General features: G+C 44.2%; 1 protein-coding gene across 2 annotated transcripts in view; it reads right to left on the reverse strand.

Moving 5' to 3' along the window:
* Positions 1-1,564: 1,564 nt before the first annotated feature.
* The window catches only part of BCAT1 (branched chain amino acid transaminase 1), a 48,107-nt gene continuing 26,128 nt past the window's right edge, over positions 1,565-23,543 (reverse strand). For both annotated transcript variants that reach the window (XM_075855648.1, XM_075855647.1), the window contains exons 2-11: positions 22,700-22,765; positions 15,272-15,472; positions 15,036-15,146; positions 9,305-9,424; positions 8,862-9,025; positions 8,442-8,584; positions 7,084-7,169; positions 6,813-6,953; positions 5,543-5,611; positions 1,565-4,946 (exon numbers count right to left, since the gene is read on the reverse strand). In XM_075855648.1, the coding sequence (XP_075711763.1) occupies positions 4,899-4,946; positions 5,543-5,611; positions 6,813-6,953; positions 7,084-7,169; positions 8,442-8,584; positions 8,862-9,025; positions 9,305-9,424; positions 15,036-15,146; positions 15,272-15,472; positions 22,700-22,765 (1,149 nt within the window). In that variant the 3' untranslated portion in view covers positions 1,565-4,898. The remainder of the gene's footprint in view (positions 4,947-5,542; positions 5,612-6,812; positions 6,954-7,083; positions 7,170-8,441; positions 8,585-8,861; positions 9,026-9,304; positions 9,425-15,035; positions 15,147-15,271; positions 15,473-22,699; positions 22,766-23,543) is intronic.

Here is a 23,543-nt window from a genome sequence, read left to right on the forward strand (position 1 = left end):
CTATATACAAGAATATAACTACTATAATACTGCCCCCTATATACAAGAATATAACTACTATAATACTGCTCATATATACAAGAATATAACTACTATAATACTGCTCCTATATACAAGAATATTACTACTATAATACTGCTCCTATATACAAGAATATAACTACTATAATACTGCCCCTATATACAAGAATATAACTGCTATAATACTGCTCCTATATACAAGAATATAACTACTATATTACTGCCCCTATATACAAGAATATAACTGCTATAATACTGCTCCTATATACAAGAATATAACTACTATAATACTGCTCCCTATATACAAGAATATAACTACTATAATACTGCCACTATATACAAGAATATAACTACTATAATACTGCCTCCTATATACAAGAATATAACTACTATAATACTGCTCCTATATACAAGAATATAACTACTATAATACTGCTCCCTATATACAAGAATATAACTACTATAATACTGCTCCCTATATACAAGAATATAACTACTATAATACTGCCACTATATACAAGAATATAACTACTATAATACTGCCTCCTATATACAAGAATATAACTACTATAATACTGCCCCCTATATACAAGAATATAACTACTATAATACTGCTCCCTATATACAAGAATATAACTACTATAATACTGCCCCCTATATACAAGAATATAACTACTATAATACTGCTCCTATATACAAGAATATAACTACTATAATACTGCCCCCTATATACAAGAATATAACTACTATAATACTGCTCCTATATACAAGAATATAACTACTATAATACTGCTCCTATATACAAGAATATAACTACTATAATACTGCTCCTATATACAAGAATATAACTACTATAATACTGCGCCCTATATACAAGAATATAACTACTATAATACTGCCCCTATATATACACAAGAATATAACTACTATAATACTGCGCCCTATATACAAGAATATAACTACTATAATACTGCCCCTATATATACAAGAATATAACTACTATAATACTGCCCCCTATATACAAGAATATAACTACTATAATACTGCCCCTATATACAAGAATATAACAACTATAATACTGCCCCTATATACAAGAATAGAACTACTATAATACTGCTCCTATATACAAGAATATAACTACTATAATACTGCTCCTATATACAAGAATATAACTACTATAATACTGCTCCTATATACAAGAATATAACTACTATAATACTGCCCCCTATTTTTTTTTTTTACTTTATATCGAATATCCGCCGTGTTTGTCAGCTTTGTAGATGTAATTATACAGGTGACCAGTAGAGGGAGACAATGAACGTGCGGTTATTATCATGTAATGTTGGGCTCCAGTGTCATTATACCGTGTGCCCCCCGATCCCCCTGGGTTCCTGCCCCCCGATCCCCCTGGGTTCCTGCCCCCCGATCCCCCTGGGTTCCTGCCCCCCGATCCCCCGGGTTCCTGCCCCCCGATCCCCCTGGGTTCCTGCCCCCCGATCCCCCGGGTTCCTGCCCCCTCATTGTATATAAATTTCACACATGGATTTTGCTTATCAAACACGTATTTATTGCAGATTATACACCGGTGGATTCAGTGCAAGAAGTTCACACTTTATCGCCGTCTCATACATAATATCTTTATAATTGTTCACTAATTACGTAATCCCTGAATATATTATAATGATATGACAGGAGGAATCAGTCCATCGCTAAGGCAACAACATGGAGGGAAAATAAACCGATCGCCATGACCCACAAACTATAGAACAGCGAAGAACATCACAATGTTTTCCTTGGATTGAATGGTTTAATAGTAAATTATTTATATTGTGTAATTTTCGGTAATATAACACGGATTGTAGGGGTGTCAGATTAACGGGGTCTCTATTAGTTGTCATTGTACAGGTGACACACACTTCACTGAAAGGAAACCTGCGTGTGTGACCGGAGTCTTACGCGACGCATGCGTTACCACCATACTCGCCAACATTTGAATCTCTAAACCCCGCCCCCATTCTGCACGGGAACGCCCACAAACATTAGAAAGCCTCTATTATTACACATTTGCATAAACCCTTTCCCTTCTGATGAATTAACATATGCATTTTTTTATTTTGTGTTAATAAAGTTTATTGAAATACAATTAAAAAAATAGTGTAGACTGTAAACTGGACCAGTTGCCCATAACAACCAATCAGATTTCTGCTTTCATTTTCTACCCTGCATTAGAAAGAAGAAAGCTGGAATCCGATTGGTTGCTATGTGCCCCGGTGAGCTGTGACCCCAGCAACAGACGCCATCTTGTGTATACAGCTCTTTTCACTAGTAATATACCCAGCAGAGTATGGCTGCCCATAATAATGTATTACAAACATCCATCAATAAACTTTATTGACATTCCCGGAGTTCCCCTTTAAGATCTTGTTCTATACTAATCATTATCTAATTACGAATCTCTTAAACGATGTTCAAACAACATTAAAAATAAAATTCCGATAATCCAGCACCCAAACATCCGCTGGTCCAGCATGAGGCTGTATGTAGAAGTAACCGTGCCAGACCAACGGACTGAACCGCCGGGTGCCAGATTATCAGAGTCAGTAATATTCTATATTGCCAGACCTCCTATATCTGCACATCCAATAAACCAGAAATACAGATTTGGCCTCTCGCTGATATTCGTAACTGTTCTTTGGCAAAATAGGAAAATCTTAATGTAAAACTGTATACAGAATAAAGTATATATGGAGCTCCGTAATCAGAGCAGTGAAATTATAACCCCACGTGGAGTGTAATATAAAGCCAAATAAGTTATAGCGATCGGGAAAGATTGGCGCACAGCACTCCAGGGCACCGAAGGTGTTCAACCGACACAACATCCATTTTATGTTCATAAAGGGGTGAAAACGTGGCTATAACCGCGTCTGTGCAACTTTAAGGCCACGCCCCCTTTTCTTGACACAAACGAAAAAAATTAATTTGTGTCCGTGAAAGTGGTGGCGCCCTTTAAACTTATGTAATGACGTGACAGAGCGACTCTGAAAATACTTTACTTGTCTTGTACTGATTTTTAGTTGCATCATATTTTTTACTCCAGTCACATCCAAAGCCGTATTCACACTTTTGTCAGTTGCTGCTTGGACTCTGTCAACACTCTGCTGTCAGACACACCCCTAACAGATGAGAGCCAATGATAGGTGACACTACATTATAGTGTATACCGCACGTACACAATGCCACCCAACAACCTACGACACGGAACTATCCGGCAGCGGCGGCAGCGAGAGGTTCAGTCTGAGAGCGAATAGGAAACCAACCAGATTATGAACCGAGTTCTGGATGTAACTAGAGTATAAGAAATTAAATAACAACAAAGGAGTGAATGCAGCTCTGCATGGGACTGGAGTATAAGAAATGATGTAAGAGTAAAGTTGTAGCAGCAGCTCTGAATGTAACTGGAGTATAAGACATGATGTAGCAGCGGAATTGTCACTGCATTTCTGGTTGTGACTGGAGTATAAGAAATGATGTAGAAGCAGAATAGTGCATGCAGCTCCGAAAGTGACTGGAGTATAAAACATAATGCAATAGCAGAATAGCGAGCACAGCTCTTGGTGTGACTGGAGTATAAGACATGATGTAAAAGCAAAATAACGCATGCAGCTCTGGAGGTGACTGGCATGTAAAACAGAATACAATGGGTGAGTGCAGCTCTGGGTGTGACTTTAGTATAAGATGATGTAAAAGCAGAATAGTGAGTGCAGCTCCGCAGGTGACTGGCATATAAAACAGAATACAATGGCAGAACAGTGAGTGCAGCTCTGGGTGTGACTAGTATAAGACATGATGTAAAAGAAGAATAGTGACTGCAGCTCTGCAGGTGACTGGAGTAGTATACAATGTAATGACAGAATAGTGATTGCAGCTCTGGATGTGATTGGAGTAAAGGACATAATAGAAGTCTAGATCAGTACGAGAGAAGTAAAGTATTGGTAAGGTCGGTTGGTTTTTGTGCTTTAATAAACTCTTGTGCTTTAACAAATATTGCTTTACCTTTAGGCCATGATCAGACACGCAGTTTTGATGCAGTTTTTGGTGCCATTTTTCCCTCCGTTTTTTTAGCCAAACAAAGAAATGAACAGAAAAAAAAGGAGACGGATGAGTCTTTTCTTTATACCTTTCCTTCCTTTTGGATCCACTTCAGGCTTCTCAAAAAACGGAGCCAAAAACTGCATCAAAACTGTGAGTGTGATCCTGGTCTAAGGCTGTATTCACACATGCTCTTTTCGTGGCAGTTTTTGATGCAGGTTTTTTTTTGTTTTTTTAACTAAACGCATGAGAAGATGCAATAGAGAGAAGTATCAGTCCTTCCTTTATACTTTTCCTTTTTTTGGATCCACTTTGGGCTTTGGCACCAAAAACTGCGCGTGTGATTCCAGCCTAACAGGTGACCTGGATTAAAATGTGGAGAATTTGTCGGGGAGGAAATGGTTAAGCTGAATGCGCTGATTGAACGTTCTTCACAGTTAAACACATTGAAAAATGATATTTTCTTTGGACCCAGAAATGGGAGAAAATACGACCGTGTCCCGGGACTGCGGCTTCCAGGCGCTCCGTGATTCTTAACACATAAAATTCCTGATTCATCAGATTTAAGGACAACAAGCGGCAACCAAGAATGTCACCGCAAGAGCCGGAGAGGAGAGACGATCTGCGGATCTGTGACGTCACGACGCAGCGACATATTGTAACAATTCACAGCACAGATTCCGAGGACGAGATTTCTGCTCATTAAACCTAAACTAATAATCTAATAACATCCGGGACCCCAGATTTATGCTGGATCTCCGCTCCGCTCAACCCATGGATGGGGAGAGTTTAGGAATCTCCCACGAGCACCGGCCACTCGCTCTCTGTTCTTCCGTACTGAAACAATACAGAAAAAATAATACATTTGTATCAATAGAACAATACAAAAACAGCAGTACAGAGTATTTCAGCAAAGTGCGTCAATCTTGTGGAAGACAGTGATCTAAGCACTTATAAAATGAAGCTGGATCTCAGATCTAAGGAGTTACATAGTCGAAGGAGTTGGGGTTTCAGCAAAACAGAGTATTTCAGGAGAGGAGTAAGAGGCAGTGACTTGTCCACTCGTGTGATGTTAGTAAGGACAGAGCTGTATGTGACGGGGCAGTGTCATGATGTGAGGAAGGGAATGGAGACACGTGGAAGGTCACAGATTGAGAGATACATAGTGGAAGTAGAAGGGTCCAAAGCAGCACAGAGTATCTCAGGGGCGGAGGGAGGCAGTGACCTGTCCATCCATGTGATGTTAGTAAGGACAGAGCTGTATGTGACGGGGCAATGTCATAATGTGAGGAAGGGAATGGAGACAAGTGGAAGGTCACAGATTGAGAGTTACATAGTGCAGCAGGGTCCACAGCAGAACAGAGTATTTAGGGACAGGGTATGCAGATCTCGGGCTGGCAGTGACTGACTGGATAACATTTGAGTCCTCTCACCTGGATATCGGTCAGCTCCTTCAGGAAGCGTGCCGCCAGCTTATTCTCCATAGTCGGGATTTGTAAGTTCTAGTAAAACACAAAATGTAGAAGTGTGAGATGTGCGAGAGGAGCGCGAGAGGAGCGCGAGAGGAGCGCGAGAGGAGCGCGAGAGGAGCGCGAGAGGAGCGCGAGAGGAGCGCGAGAGGAGCGCGAGAGGAACGCGAGAGGAGCGCGAGAGGAGCGCGAGAGGAGCGCGAGAGGAGCGCGAGAGGAGCGCGAGGTCTCGACGAACAGAAAAACAACAGAAGGACGTCGCCAGTCAGTGAATAGACCTCGGAGTAGTGGAACAATGGACTACAACAGAGCTGTAGAGTAGCGCCCCCCCCCCCCACCCTCCCAAAAGAACAGCTAAGAGGGGCTCCAGTGGGGGAGGCCAACAAGAGACCTGTGACAACTCTGATCGAGCTACAACTATTGCCCAGTTTTATGAGAAAATGCAAACACCTCCCACCCCTAAAACACAGCAGGGCGGCGGCTGCAGCGTTATGGGGGCTCCTCTGCTCTGGGCCCTGAACGGCTTGTGAAGATAGAAGGGGAAATAAAAGCAGCAAAATAAGGGCGGATTTACACCAACGTCGCACGGACCTGTGTTACTCTATGGGGCCGTGCGGACTGTCCGTGAGTTTCACGCAGCGTGTGTCCGTGTGTCCGCTGCGTGAAACTCACGACATGTCCTATATTTGTGCGTTGTTCGCGCATCACGCACCCATTGAAGTCAATGGGTGCGTGAAAATCACACGCACCACACGGACGCACTTCCGTGGGACGCACGTGATTCACGCAACAGCAGTAAAAAGTATGAATGAAAACAGAAAAGCACCACGTGCTACAAACATCCAAACAGAGTGTCATAATGATGGCGGCTGCGCGAAAATCACCCAGCCGCGCACCATATGTGATGACACACGGAGCTGTTTTTTTGCGCGCGCAAAACGCACACGCTCGTGTAAAGCCGCCCAAAAGGGAAGTTCTGGAGGAAAACCTGCTGCAGTCTGCAAGAGAACTGCCACCTGGGAGAAGATTGATTCACAGGCAACCCCAAAAATAAAGCCAAAGCGTCTGAGGAATCGATATGATCAAGACCTCGATCCAAAGGGGGGGGGGGTGAATATTTTTTATAAATACTGTACATATAATAAAGCAAAGAAACACAGGAATACATACATTATATCGGACACGTATACAAGGGGATCGGGACGGCGGAGATTTCAGGGCCGCTCGCTCTCACCTCATCCTTGTACAGTACTCTTCCGACCGGACACACGACGCAGGCCGTTCCAGCGCCAAACATCTCCTTGACGCGATCCTCCTCCAGTGCTTTTATTAGCTCTGCCATGGTCAGGTATCGCTCCGACACCTTAAACTCCCCCTGCGGACGGACGGACGGACACGTTCAATGATGGACAGCGAGACATGGGCTCTTATATTCATCTTTCTTATTGGCTGAGAAATCTAAGTTCTTGTTAAGTGGCTGACACCAGAGAACAATTTCTACATACCCATTTAATAGCCAGATCTAGAATGCTGCGCCTGGTGACCCCCGGGAGAATGATGCCATCTAGTGGTGGAGTCGCCAATTCCAACTCTGTAACATAGAGATTTGTCCTCTTAAAATGCAGGTGACTAGTAGTCATATTATGGGGGCTTCTCAGGGACTGTAATATTGATGGACTATCCTTAGGATAGGTCATGAGTATCTGATTGGTGAGGTTCTGAGGGTGAGGGACCACGGCGCTCCAGTGCACTCCGCATCCGCAGCACAGAGCCATATATTTGGTTGTGACTATGCCCGATACTGCAGCTTAATCCCCGATACTGAAACTTAGTCCCTGATATTGCAGCTTAGTCCCTGATACTGAAGCTTAGTCCCATTCACTTGAACGAGACGGATTCTGTGACCTGCAGTACCAGACACAGCCACTACAAAATGTATGGCGCTGTGCTTGCGCAAATAATGAAGGGAAGCAAGGGACGCAACCCCTTCATGCAGTGATCGGCCAGGAGTCGGACACCCACCAATCAGAAACGGACGGTCTATACTCAGGATAGGCCATCAATACTGCAATCCCAGAAACCGCATTTGCCCCTAAAATCAACACGTCCTTGCGTTGTCCACGGCTGTGAAAAATGACTGGTGACAACCAGCATGGCCGCCATTACAGCTCCCACAGCGGCTGTCACCCAGCATTCTTAGAGCAGTAGCTCTGTGAGAACCCCTACATCTATGTACCATTCAGGAGTCTGGGAAAGCTGGGTGACAACTTGTGGAGCTGTAATGGTTATTATACAGGGTTATATGGAGGAATAAGAAGATATCACGTAAGTATTGGCGCCCCTGCCTTAGACGGTGATTAACCTGGTATAAACCCTCAAGCTGTTTCGACGTTTTCCCGGCAGATGAGGAGGATTTGTGATGTCCAAACCAAGCGGAAAAAAAATAATTCTAATGTTTCCCTCTGAAGGAGAAGGAAATCTAAGCCACAAATTGGATTTGAAAAGTAATTTGTTCACTGCAGTCGGCGGCCATCTGTCCCTGCGCTGAGGCTGAAGAATCTGCGGCGGCCGCGGATCTGACCCTTAAAGGAGCCCGGTCATCACAAAAATATCTACATTCAGGCCGCGTGTTTCATTTCATTATTTTTATAGCCATGTAATATTAATTGTGATTTACTGCAGTTTGCTCAGCGGCCACTAGATGTCAGCATAATACAATAGTTTGAAAATTGAGCATCTCTTTTTACAACCTGCTGTAAATCTGATTATCATCTCGTTACTAGTTTATTGTATTGGGACAATGTCTCGAGGATTTCCCTTAAATGTCCCGGTACCACAATCAGTGTATTTTACTTTTTCCTACCGCCATTTTCATTAGTCCAGAACAGGAAGAGATTCATTGTGCCAACTTCAGTGATTTGCTCGTCTGCGCCGTACAGCCAGAGTACCTGCTGACAACCGTAGCCTTGAGCCTCGTACTGAGCAAAGAGGGAGTTTCCGTAATTCCTAAGAAAGACAAAGGTGACGACTTACTGTTGAGAACTTCAGCTGTTTTTAGAATCAGTGGTTTGCCGGGGGTCTCGGAAGCCGCACCGTGTCTTACATTAAAGGGGTTGTCTGTGATAAAAAACATTCCCTTAATAGAACCCCCCATGTATTGTTTTTCCATTAACAGGCCACGTTGCACTACCCTTTTCTCTCTCTGGGGGCGCTGTTGTATAATGAGACATTCATTTGCAGCAGCACAATTCAGTTGCACAATTCTCACAATTAGAAGCCGTACCCTCCGATTTTGCTGTCGCCGGTTCCACCTTTCCAGGCTCGGATGTATTTGGGGTCGGCCCATAACGAGATTGGGTTAAAAGCTCCACTAGAGAAGTAAGGTCCAACTGGGCTCAGGATGACGTACAGTAAAGCCTTGGAGGGTCTCTTAACCCCCAGAGAGGCCTGGAAAAGAGAGAGACGGAAACATCGTAAAGACAAAGAGACGCCCAAGGACCGGAAGTCACTCATGACAAGTCTGCTGAATCTGACTCCTCCCCCTCATTTACATATATCAGCCGCCATCTTTTTATACTAACGGTACATCTGCTGAGTCTGTCTCCTCCCCCTCATTAACATACAGTGCCAGACGCCATCTTTTCCTTTTCAACATCTACTGGATCTGTCGCCTCATTATTTACATAGTGATTCTGGCTGATGATTAACAATAATACCGCCGCTCACCTCCGTTCCAATAAAGACGGGCCGGACGTAGAGACTCGCCTCCGTGGATTTTGGCACCCACTCTCTCTCCACATCTATCAGCTTCCGGATACAGTCCAAGAGCTCCCTCGTATCAAACGGCTGCAAAACATACAGAAGAACTAAAGGACCGGAAACCCTAAATCCCAGAGATTATAATAATGCCGGAGCGTTATAAGAGGAGCGGCTGATATCAGTCACACATATGATGTAATGTCTCTGGAGGATATAATAGTGCCGGAGTGATATAAGAGGAGCGGCTGATATCAGTCACATATGATGTAATGTCTCTGGAGGATATAATAGTACTGGAGTGATATAAGAGGAGCGGCTGATATCAGTCACACATATGATGTAATGTCTCTGGAGGATATAATAGTGCTGGAGTGTTATAAGAGGAGCGGCTGATATCAGTCACACATGATGTAATGTCTCTGGAGGATATAATAGTGCTGGAGTGATATAAGAGGAGCGGCTGATATCAGTCACACATATGATGTAATGTCTCTGGAGGATATAATAGTGCTGGAGTGTTATAAGAGGAGCGGCTGATATCAGTCACATATGATGTAATGTCTCTGGAGGATATAATAGTACTGGAGTGATATAAGAGGAGCGGCTGATATCAGTCACACATGATGTAATGTCTCTGGAGGATATAATAGTGCTGGAGTGATATAAGAGGAGCGGCTGATATCAGTCACACATATGATGTAATGTCTCTGGAGGATATAATAGTGCTGGAGTGATATAAGAGGAGCGGCTGATATCAGTCACATATGATGTAATGTCTCTGGAGGATATAATAGTGCTGGAGTGATATAAGAGGAGCGGCTGATATCAGTCACTTATATGATGTAATGTCTCTGGAGGATATAATAGTACTGGAGTGATATAAGAGGAGCGGCTGATATCAGTCACACATATGATGTAATGTCTCTGGAGGATATAATAGTACTGGAGTGATATAAGAGGAGCGGCTGATATCAGTCACATATGATGTAATATCTCTGGAGGATATAATAGTACTGGAGTGATATAAGAGGAGCGGCTGATATCTGTCACACATATGATGTAATGTCTCTGGAGGATATAATAGTGCTGGAGTGTTATATGTGACTGATATCAGCCGCTCCTCTTATAACACTCCAGCACTATTATATCCTCCAGAGACATTACATCATATGTGTGACTGATATCAGCGGCTCCTCTTATATCACTCCAGCACTATTATATCCTCCAGAGACATTATATCATATGTGTGACTGATATCAGCCCCTCCTCTTATATCACTCCAGCACTATTATATCCTCCAGAGACATTACATCATATATGTGACTGATATCAGCCGCTCCTCTTATATGATGTAATGTCTCTGGAGGATATAATAGTGCTGGAGTGATATAAGAGGAGCCGCTGATATCAGTCACACATATGATGTAATGTCTCTGGAGGATATAATAGTACTGGAGTGATATAAGAGGAGTGGCTGATATCAGTCACATATGATGTAATGTCTCTGGAGGATATAATAGTGCTGGAGTGATATAAGAGGAGCGGCTGAGATCAGTCACACATATGATGTAATGTCTGGAGTATATAATAGTACTGGAGTGATATAAGAGGAGCGGCTGATATCAGTCACATATGATGTAATGTGTCTGGAGGATATAATAGTACTGGAGTGTTATAAGAGGAGCGGCTGATATCAGTCACATATATGATGTAATGTCTCTGGAGGATATAATAGTGCTGGAGTGATATAAGAGGAGCGGCTGATATCAGTCACACATATGATGTAATGTCTCTGGAGGATATAATAGTGCTGGAGTGATATAAGAGGAGCGGCTGATATCAGTCACATATGATGTAATGTCTGGAGTATATAATAGTACTGGAGTGATATAAGAGGAGCGGCTGATATCAGTCACACTGATGTAATGTCTCTGGAGGATATAATAGTACTGGAGTGATATAAGAGGAGCGGCTGATATCAGTCCCACATATGATGTAATGTCTCTGGGGGATAGAATAGTACTGGAGTGATATAAGAGGAGCGGCTGATATCAGTCACACATATGATGTAATGTCTGGAGGATATAATAGTACTGGAGTGATATAAGAGGAGCGGCTGATATCAGTCACATATGATGTAATGTCTGGAGGATATAATAGTGCTGGAGTGATATAAGAGCAGCGGCTGATATCAGTCACATATGATGTAATGTCTCTGGAGGATATAATAGTGCTGGAGTGTTATAAGAGGAGCGGCTGATATCAGTCACACATATGATGTAATGTCTCTGGAGGATATAATAGTACTGGAGTGTTATAAGAGGAGCGGCTGATATCAGTCACATATGATGTAATGTCTCTGGAGGATATAATAGTGCTGGAGTGTTATAAGAGGAGCGGCTGATATCAGTCACACATATGATGTAATGTCTCTGGAGGATATAATAGTACTGGAGTGTTATAAGAGGAGCGGCTGATATCAGTCACACATATGATGTAATGTCTCTGGAGGATATAATAGTACTGGAGTGATATAAGAGGAGCGGCTGATATCAGTCACATATGATGTAATGACTCTGGAGGATATAATAGTACTGGAGTGTTATAAGAGGAGCGGCTGATATCAGTCACACATATGATGTAATGTCTCTGGAGGATATAATAGTACTGGAGTGATATAAGAGGAGCGGCTGATATCAGTCACACATATGATGTAATGTCTCTGGAGGATATAATAGTACTGGAGTGATATAAGAGGAGCGGCTGATATCAGTCACACATATGATGTAATGTCTCTGGAGGATATAATAGTACTGGAGTGATATAAGAGGAGCGGCTGATATCAGTCACACATATGATGTAATGTCTCTGGGGGATATAATAGTACTGGAGTGATATAAGAGGAGCGGCTGATATCAGTCACACATATGATGTAATGTCTCTGGAGGATATAATAGTACTGGAGTGATATAAGAGGAGCGGCTGATATCAGTCACACATATGATGTAATGTCTCTGGAGGATATAATAGTACTGGAGTGATATAAGAGGAGCGGCTGATATCAGTCACACATATGATGTAATGTCTCTGGGGGATATAATAGTACTGGAGTGATATAAGAGGAGCGGCTGATATCAGTCACATATATGATGTAATGTCTCTGGAGGATATAATAGTGCTGGAGTGATATAAGAGGAGCGGCTGATATCAGTCACACATGATGTAATGTCTGGAGGATATAATAGTACTGGAGTGTTATAAGAGGAGAGGCTGATATCAGTCACACGTATGATGTAATGTCTCTGGAGGATATAATAGTGCTGGAGTGATATAAGAGGAGCGGCTGATATCAGTCACATATGATGTAATGTCTCTGGAGGATATAATAGTGCTGGAGTGATATAAGGGGAGCGGCTGATATCAGTCACATATGATGTAATGTCTCTGGAGGATATAATAGTGCTGGAGTGTTATAAGAGGAGCGGCTGATATCAGTCACATATGATGTAATGTCTCTGGAGGATATAATAGTACTGGAGTGTTATAAGAGGAGCGGCTGATATCAGTCACACATATGATGTAATGTCTCTGGAGGATATAATAGTGCTGGAGTGTTATAAGAGGAGCGGCTGATATCAGTCACATATATGATGTAATGTCTCTGGAGGATATAATAGTACTGGAGTGATATAAGAGGAGCGGCTGATATCAGTCACACATATGATGTAATGTCTCTGGAGGATATAATAGTACTGGAGTGATATAAGAGGAGCGGCTGATATCAGTCCCACATATGATGTAATGTCTCTGGGGGATATAATAGTACTGGAGTGATATAAGAGGAGCGGCTGATATCAGTCACATATGATGTAATGTCTCTGGTGGATATAATAGTGCTGGAGTGATATAAGAGGAGCGGCTGATATCAGTCACATATGATGTAATGTCTCTGGAGGATATAATAGTACTGGAGTGTAATAAGAGGAGCGGCTGATATCAGTCACACATGATGTAATGTCTGGGGGATATAATAGTGCTGGAGTGATATAAGAGGAGCGGCTGATATCAGTCACACATATGATGTAATGTCTCTGGAGGATATAATAGTACTGGAGTGATATAAGAGGAGCGGCTGATATCAGTCACATATATGATGTAATGTCTCTGGAGGATATAATAGTGCTGGAGTGTTATAAGAGGAGCGGCTGATATCAGTCACATATATGATGTAATGTCTCTGGGGGATATAATAGTACTGGAGTGATATAAGAGAGCGGCTGATATCAGTCACATATGATGTAATGTCTATGGAGGCTATAATAGTACTGGAGTGATATAAGAGGAGTGGCTGATATCAGTCACACATATGATGTAATGTCTCTGGAGGATATAATAGTACTGGAGTGATATAAGAGGAGCAGCTGATATCAGTCACATATATGATGTAATGTCTCTGGAGGATATAATAGTACTGGAGTGATATAAGAGGAGCGGCTGATATCAGTCACATATAATGTAATGTCTCTGGAGGATATAATAGTACTGGAGTGATATAGGAGGAGCGGCTGATATCAGTCACACATATGATGTAATGTCTCTGGAGGATATAATAGTGCTGGAGTGATATAAGAGGAGCGGCTGATATCAGTCACATATGATGTAATGTCTCTGGAGGATAGAATAGTACTGGAGTGTTATAAGAGGAGCGACTGATATCAGTCACACATATGATGTAATGTCTCTGGGGGATATAATAGTGCTGGAGTGATATAAGAGGAGCGGCTGATATCAGTCACACATATGATGTAATGTCTCTGGAGGATATAATAGTACTGGAGCGATATAAGAGGAGCGGCTGATATCAGTCACACATATGATGTAATGTCTCTGGAGGATATAATAGTGCTGGAGTGATATAAGAGAGCGGCTGATATCAGTCACATATGATGTAATGTCTCTGGAGGATATAATAGTACTGGAGTGATATAAGAGGAGCGGCTGATATCAGTCACACATATGATGTAATGTCTCTGGAGGATATAATAGTGCTGGAGTGATATAAGAGGAGCGGCTGATATCAGTCACACATATGATGTAATGTCTCTGGAGGATATAATAGTACTGGAGTGATATAAGAGGAGCGGCTGATATCAGTCACACATGATGTAATGTCTCTGGAGGATATAATAGTACTGGAGTGATATAAGAGGAGCGGCTGATATCAGTCACACATATGATGTAATGTCTCTGGAGGATATAATAGTACTGGAGTGATATAAGAGGAGCGGCTGATATCAGTCACACATGATGTAATGTCTCTGGAGGATATAATAGTACTGGAGTGATATAAGAGGAGCGGCTGATATCAGTCACATATATGATGTAATGTCTCTGGAGGATATAATAGTGCTGGAGTGATATAAGAGGAGCGGCTGATATCAGTCACATATGATGTAATGTCTCTGGAGGATATAATAGTACTGGAGTGATATAAGAGGAGCGGCTGATATCAGTCACACATATGATGTAATGTCTCTGGAGGATATAATAGTGCTGGAGTGTTATAAGAGGAGCGGCTGATATCAGTCACATATATGATGTAATGTCTCTGGAGGATATAATAGTGCTGGAGTGATATAAGAGGGTCAGATATTTTAACTCCTAGAACCAGCCATGAGAATCCGGCAGTTGCACTTACAGGCAGAGTCAGTCTTTTTGCCGATCGGAGCATCCTCTCCATGTTGAGCTGAGGTCGAAATAAACGGACTTTTCCATCTTCTCCCCGATATGCTTTCATTCCTTCAAAAAGCTGCACAGAAAATATAACAGGTGATCTCCCAACAATCAGAACCCCCAGCAGACGTGGTTACCATGACGATGACTGAATATTCATGAACATTAAGAAAGGAAAAAAGACTTTTGCCTGTCCCTCACCTCTATGGCGTAGTTGAACACTGTACACGCGGGGTGTAAGCTCAGGTTCTGTAGAGGTTTGATTGCCGGATTCTGCCATCCCTTCTCTAAGGACCACTCAACCATTAACATGTGATCGGTGAAGACTGTGCCGAACACCAGCTTGCTTGGGTCGGGCTTTTCTTTCGGTGCCTCTGTGAGTTCAATGGTTATGTCTGACGCCTGAATGTAGAAGACAAAGCAGAGAAGACAAGATTTCAATAATCCTGCCGAGAACGCCAACAAATTCCAACTGGAATGCAACTAAATATTATAATATAAACATCAAATTAAATAACCAATCACAGCTGCTCTCTTATACAACATATATAATCTACTAGATCACAATTAAATCATGTACTTCACTGCCCTAAACCACCAGGGATGTCTCCATTCATTCCTTCATGACCCTAGACCACCAGGGATGTCTCCATTCATTCCTTTACAACTCTAGACCACCAGGGATGTCTCCATTTATTCCTTCATGACCCTAGACCACCAGGGATGTCTCCATTCATTCCTTCACAACCCAATCCTAGACCACCAGGGATGTCTCCATTCATTCCTTCACAACCCAATCCTAGACCACCAGGGATGTCTCCATTCATTCCTTCACAACCCAATCCTAGACCACCAGGGATGTCTCCATTTATTCCTTCATGACCCTAGACCACCAGGGATGTCTCCATTCATTCCTTCACAACCCAATCCTAGACCACCAGGGATGTCTCCATTCATTCCTTCACAACCCAATCCTAGACCACCAGGGATGTCTCCATTTATTCCTTCATGACCCTAGACCACCAGGGATGTCTCCATTCATTCCTTCACAACCCAATCCTAGACCACCAGGGATGTCTCCATTCATTCCTTCACAACCCAATCCTAGACCACCAGGGATGTCTCCATTCATTCCTTTACAACTCTAGACCATCAGGGATGTCTCCATTCATTCCTTCATGACCCTAGACCACCAGGGTTAAAAAGATCCCTTATGTAAGGTCCGGTTTCTGAGGAAATTATCCGACACCAGTAGCTTCGCCTGTAATACTAATTAATAGGAGCGTTGCAGGAGAGGCTTCAGATGCGTCAGCACCAACCGAATCCCGCCACCATTTTTAGACTTCTGTCATGATACATGGTGTCATACTAATCTGTAGTGACACTTTTAGGCTGCGTTCACATCTGTCAGGGCTTCGTTGCAACGTTCCCTCGGAGATTCCTCCGCAACGGAGCCCTGACAGAAACAAACGGAAACCATAGTTTTCCATTTCCATCACCATTGATTTCACTGGTGAACGATCTGCTGCCAATGGTTTCCGTTTGTCTCCGTTGTGCAGGGGTTCCGTCATTTTGTTGGACGACTACGGTATTGATTCTGTCAAAATGACGGAACCCCTGCACAAAGGAGACAAACGGAAACCATTGGCACTGGATCCGTCACCATTGAAATCAATGGTGATGGAAACTCATGGTTACCATTTGTATCTATCAGGGCTCCGTCCCAGACGAAAGCTCAGACGGAATGTCGGAACGGAGCCGTAGCACAGATGTGAACGAAGCCTTATCCCTTTAAAATCCTAGAAAACCCCCCTCCTCCCCCCCCCCCCCCCGCCATGGATGTAACTATTAACCGTTTTATGACCTAGACCACCAGGGCGATGATCATTAAACACCACCATAGATATCAACGTTATCCACTTCGTCTTGCTAGACCACCAGGGATATTCTCATTAACCCCTGAGCCACCAGGAACGTTCACACGTCAACTTCCCAGACAAGTTTAGTGATCTGGACGATGGTTGACCACATTGATGGATGCATTTTGTAGAGGAAGGCGGATGCCACCCCGGAGTATTCATGTAAATAATAGCCCCTATAATGAGAACGAACCCGCCTCTAGATTACTATGGAAAAAGTCACATGACAGCGCGACGTGACCTTCAACTGATGGATAAAGGAAAAACACAACATTGAGTCAACTAAATGGAAATGACCCTGGAAAAGTGACAAAACAACAAGAACGAGCAGAATCTGATACAGCGAGAAGCTCCCTGTACTCCGGCGAGTGGGGGAGGAAATCAGCAGATTCTACACGGAATGTTCTACACTGACGTTCCTCATAAGTTCTCCCATAGTCGTGACATCATCGGTTAATAGAACTCTTATGGGGATGACCCCCAGCAGGACACCAGGGATGGTCAGGCATGAAAGCTGCAGAACAGTAATGTATTTTAGTTACATCCCATGATGCATCACTTCCAGCTGTCAGCTTCTAAATCTTTCCTGCAGTGGGAGGAGCTTAGCTGACAACTGACAACTGGTGGACGTGGTCATTATGGGAGTTTTCCACCATTAGAAGTGATGGAATGTTACTAGGATACTGGGACCCCACCGACCCTCAGAATAAAGGGGCCCCAGCACTAGTTGCCCCTCGGTCACAATGGTTCCCTGCACAGCGGTGATTCCATCAAACAATGTGTCCCCTGCACAGCGGTTGAAGGGACCTGCGTTGCTCGATTCTTGGGACTAGAGGGATGCCAGAGGTCGGACCTCCACTGACCATAATGTTATGGAATAAGATGGGGATACCCCGATAACATACAGTGGACATATTCTAGTGTGGGAAAATAGTTGTCATGGAAAAATCAGCTATGAATGAACAGTGACTAGAGGAAGTATAAAGACACAAACATTGGAGTATTCCTTCAAGGCCTCTATTCCAGCCATTATATCCTTACCCAGGAAAGCTGGGTGACAACCAATATGGCTGCAATTACAGCTCCCACATGGGTAAGAACCCAGCTTTCCTACAGTTCTGAAGTGCAGATAAGACCAGTAATGCGGTTATATAAGAACAGGAACTGTACGTCTTCATAAAATGGGCAGATCCACCATTCAGGACCCTGGGAAATCTGGGTGACAACATCTTTCCCAGAAACATCCATAACTACATGCATAGCGGACAGAAGGGGAGGATTCAAGGAAACGTCTAAATCAAGTGGAAATGTTCTACAAAGTGCACGGATATTACATTACAGGTCAACCAAACTTTGTGGGGTCACTTAGAAAAACACTTTATATCAATCTATGGGGTTACTCCATGTAATGCTACTCGCCCCTCCCATCATGCCTCAGGGTGGAGCACAGATTTTATATTCTCTGCACCCTGGGAGGAGCTTTCTCCTGTGCTCAGTGCTGCCCCCTGCTGAGTAATGAAACTCATGCGAGTGGGGGAAGGGAAGTGACAACTGCTCCCTAAATTGTTTTGGCTTTTTATTCCCATCACATTTATGCCATAAATGTCTGATAAATGCGAGTCCTAGCTCTGGGACCGCAGCTCTGTCAAAAACAGGGGTCACCTGATCCCCATCCCGTTTGGTCTGGCGGCCCCGTGTCCCGATGGCGAATGAATTGGGCGGTAGCTGCGAATGTGCGTGGCACTCCATTTTATGCGAGGTACGAAAACAGACGCGCAAAATTTGCCATGTGTAATGGGGATGGAGGGACCCATGTTCTTGGTATAGATGTGGCCCCCAGAGCCGGGACCCGCGTGTATCAGTTATCCTGCGGATACGCCCCAAATGTCTGAGATAACAACATAGAAAACAAACATTTGCGCGGTTTTTCCTACACGAGCCCCGCAGTTTATTTGTGACCTCATCACGAGTCCCTGGGTGTTATAAGGGCGCGGGGCGGCGCCCCCTGGAGGTTCATAATGGCGTTTTTGTGCACATAATCTGTTCTGCGCGGCTGCATTGTAATATTGGGGATTACATGAATAATAGGATAACGCCGGGCCGGGTTTTAGGGGGCGCCTCTTTGTTTTTGGGTTTGAATGTGATCTCGGAACAACAGGCTCTTTGTAGATTTTCTCCCGTGAAATCAGAGATTTAGGATTTTTATTCCCTTCAGCCCATAATAAGTTTACAAAGTAAAAGCCTCCGGAATTTAAAGGGGAATTTCCTGTAATTTTATTTATGGACCGGTCGTGTAGACATTGCCGGAGACGACGTGGGACCACCACTAATTTCCGAAAACAAAGGGTCCGCCTCGCTCTGTGGGGTCTCGGCCATCTTCACGCTGCTGAGGAGGGTGGAATCCGTGACTCTACTATAAGCGATGTGCTGGCGGGGCTTCAAGGCTCTCCGAATCCCACTGTCACTTCTATAGGGGTTGGGGTACCCTACACCCCACCTTATACCTGGACTTATCGGAGGTCACATTTCATGCTCCTTCTCCATCTTCTAACCTGTCCATATAGCCATATTTGGAGAAGATACATTTTGGTGGTGTTCCCCTTTAAGGGCTTGCGCTATCTTCATCAGAAATGTATACAATGTAACGAATACAATACAAATATTACCCGTCACTCTGTTATTATTAGTTCTTCCATTCTGTCTTCACGTCTTCTTCATGTCCAGTGATTCTCCAGTCTTATCTTGAGGTTTCTTAATTCCTTCGCGCACCACGACGCCCTGTTACGTCTCGCCGCGGCACTCTTACGTCTCGCCGCGGCACTCTTACGTCTCGCCGCGGCACTCTTACGTCTCGCCGCGGCACTCTTACGTCTCGCCGCGGCACTCTTACGTCTCGCCGCGGCACTCTTACGTCTCGCCGCGGCACTCTTACGTCTCGCCGCGGCACTCTTACGTCTCGCCGCGGCACTCTTACGTCTCGCCGCGGCACTCTTACGTCTCGCCGCGGCACTCTTACGTCTCGCCGCGGCACTCTTATGTCTTGGTGCGGGAGGAGAAGTATGGAGTGCGCTCATGGGCTAAGCGCGCTCCATACTCGGTGGGTGTCAGCTGTGTATTACAGTTGACACCCAGGACTAATGGCCAGGAACAGCGACCGCAGCATCTAAGGCCTAAAATAGAGGGGGCAGATCCCTCTCACAGCTCATCGGCCTCCCCACAATACGAGCGTGAGGTGCCGATGGATGTCATGGCAGCCCAGGGGCCTAATGAGGGCCCCCAGGACTGCCTGCACTCTGCCTCTACATTATATGGTACTAAAAATGCTACCAATAGAAACTACAACTTGTCCTGCAAAAAAAAAATCAGGATATCCCATACACGCCGGATCGCTGCAGGTCCCATCTCTGGGATCCGCACCTATGTAGACAATGGGGTCCCCTCAGTTGGCCCCTCATGTGTGTGGCTCCAGCCTCTCTCCATTCACTTCTATAGGAGATACAGAAACAGCCAAGCAAGTACTCCAGTATGTGTGCGTCCCAGAAGTAGGTCCCCCTACTTTTAGGCATTTATGGTATACGGGAATAGATGGGAATACCTTAGGATCCTGTAATCACCATTATGGATTTCTATGGATTACCTCTGCCTATTTTTCCGGATTTTTCCTCCCAGGCTACACAGAAAATCTTATAAAACATGAGGGGTCTCAGGAAGAGGAGAGGGGAGGAGTGAGCAGGGGCTGTGCATGCCTATGAAGCCTGGGTGACCCCGTGACTAAAAGAGAACTCCACAGCTGCTCAAATGGCTGTTACTGAGCTACTTCCTGGAACCAACTCAAAGAGGAAGAAGCGGACAGGAGCCGTACTGGCTGACACCGGAAGAAAATAGCACACTTTTTGAATTTTCAGTGAATTTATCATCAGGTGAAGCGGTTTTGACATTTCTCATTTTATAAGGAGAAAATAAAAGTGAAAATCTAAATACTTGAGTGACTTTCCGGCATGTAGGGGGTTTGTTAATTCACGCAGCAGGAAGATCACAGAGCGAAGAGGATAAAATAAGACCGGCCAAAAACAACAAGTGCGCGGCGGCGGAGCGTGGGGTCCTGCCAGATGTTAGAGGAGTGAGGGGGTCACATGGGGTCAGGTGGGATTATAGTTATATTGTCATCTGAGGATTGAGGGCATCCGAGTTTCCGTTTCTGCAGGATTAAGGTTTATAATGGTTGGGGGGGGGGCACTCTCTTTTTCTCACAATATTTTTTTCCGACCATGCAAAGTTGTTTTTTTTCTGGTTCACGGTTAGAAAAATGTTAAGTGATCAGCACTGGATTGACTGGCGTTTGCTCTCTCAGCACTGGATAGGTTTGAGCCGTTGCCTAGCAACAGACGCTGCGGTCAGCCGGTGACTACCCTGGACCTCACTGCTTCCCAGTAGCAAAGTGTGGACAGCGGGAGAGATTTCATCGCAATGCAGGAATGTTTTCTTAAAGGGAGACTCCATGAATATTACGGATATTAGCCGTGCGCGGTCTTGGGCCTAAAGTAGAAAATTACTTTCCCCGACCGTTGCGCGGTATCGGGGTCGTGTGACAGACACGTCTATATGAAGGCGTTGGTTTGCACTTTATGTGAAGTTGTTGCTTTTTGATGCTGGTGCCAAAAATGGGGACCAAGGCGGCCGCGCAAGTCAAAACACGGGACACGCCTCTGACTTGGACGGTCGTCTTTTTTCCCTCTCGCAGATTAGTGATGTGTTCATCAGCCGAGGTTGTAATATTTCCGGACACGGCCGCCCTCCCCGTGGGCAACTGTCTAGGAAGCCGCGGATATCTTGCCGAATATGGACGGAAAAAACGCCTGGAAAATTGTTGATTAACATCCGAGGTCATTCAGCAAAAACTTCTACTCCCGGCCACAAGTCACAGCTATTTCTGTCTGCGGAGTTATCCCAGAGGTCAGTGACAACCGGATCACAGCACGGGGGGGGGGGGGGGGGGGGAGAGCAACTTATATATCATATATCTTATATACAGTAACAGCTATTCATCTATTACTACTGACAACCAGCCTGTATATCATGTGTGAGAGGTTGTCACAGCCCCGCCCCCTGTTACTGACATCACTGATATATAATATAATTACACTGTGATCAGACATGAGATCCACACATCTTATATACAGTAACAGCTATTCATCTATTACTACTGACAACAAGCCTGTATAACATGTGTGAGAGGTTGTCACAGCTCCGTCCCCTGTTACTGACATCACTGATATATAATATAATTACATTGTGATCAGACATGAGATCCACACATCTTATATATAGTAACAGCTATTCATCTATTACTACTGACAACCAGCCTGTATATCATGTGTGCGAGGTTGTCACAGCCCCGCCCCCTGTTACTGACATCACTGATATATAATATAATTACACTGTGATCAGACATGAGATCCACACATCTTATATACAGTAACAGCTATTCATCTATTACTGCTGTAAAGAATGAATGTCTCCAATAATAGACAGCAAGCAGAGATCTTGAAATGGTAAAGACTTGAAAACACACTTCTGTATATTGATATGGACTGGCTATTATTAATATATTACCAGCTCCGGTATTGAATCTTCAGTGATTTCCCCTTCCCCCCCGGGACCTGCCATCGGATCTGTGATACTTTGTGCCCCCTGAATGTTCTGGACTCACCTTAAAAGCGCCGGGTACGTGATCATCACAGTCGGGTTTCCCATTCTCACAACCATTTTTGCAGTTCTGTAGAGAAACAAAACAGAAGAAAACGGAGTCATAAGATGAATAATCAGCCACGATCAATACGAATACATTATATGATCATGAATGCCCCTCCCCCACTGTACATTATATGGATATTAGCAGTCACCTCTGAGTGCAGCCTCATGTCACATATTCTTCATAATTTACAGTATGGGGACTTTATTCTCTGTAATACACACATGAGCTGCTGCAGAACCTCTTTGTAAACAGTTTTATGTCTGCTCAGGCAATGTTTTTTTCTTCAGGTGTGAGTAAGGAACCCCCATGAGGAACCAGCGTCTTGTCGTCCATCCGATATCAGAACAATACGCGGTGGTCGTGTTCCCACGCCGGCTCCTGTACATTAGAACATTACCCAGTAGAATGATTTACTCTCACCGCATAATTCAGGACGCCACAGCCGCCGCAGGTCTCCGTCACAGACCATTACCCGCGCCAAATATTATAGTCAAGGTCACATGACCAATCTGTGCACCGGTTCACATCCAGGAGGGACGTCGTGATCAAACCGAGAACCACAAACAGATCCCATCCCCGGCCACACAAGACGACCGCAGCAGCGACCAAGACGTGTCACAGCGCAATATGGACGCCAATCAATGGACCCGGCAACACAGCGACCACTGCAAAGATCACCCCAGGGTCACATCGCCCCATAGCTGCCTCACCCCAAAGAAGAACATGGAAAATGACTGGTGTGTGATATAAAGCGAAATCTCAGACTGGCGAGAAAACCCGAAGAGTGAAAATCAACCTG

The sequence above is a fragment of the Rhinoderma darwinii genome, chromosome 3 (genome assembly GCF_050947455.1).
Source record: "Rhinoderma darwinii isolate aRhiDar2 chromosome 3, aRhiDar2.hap1, whole genome shotgun sequence".
Taxonomy (NCBI): Eukaryota; Metazoa; Chordata; class Amphibia; order Anura; family Rhinodermatidae; genus Rhinoderma; species Rhinoderma darwinii.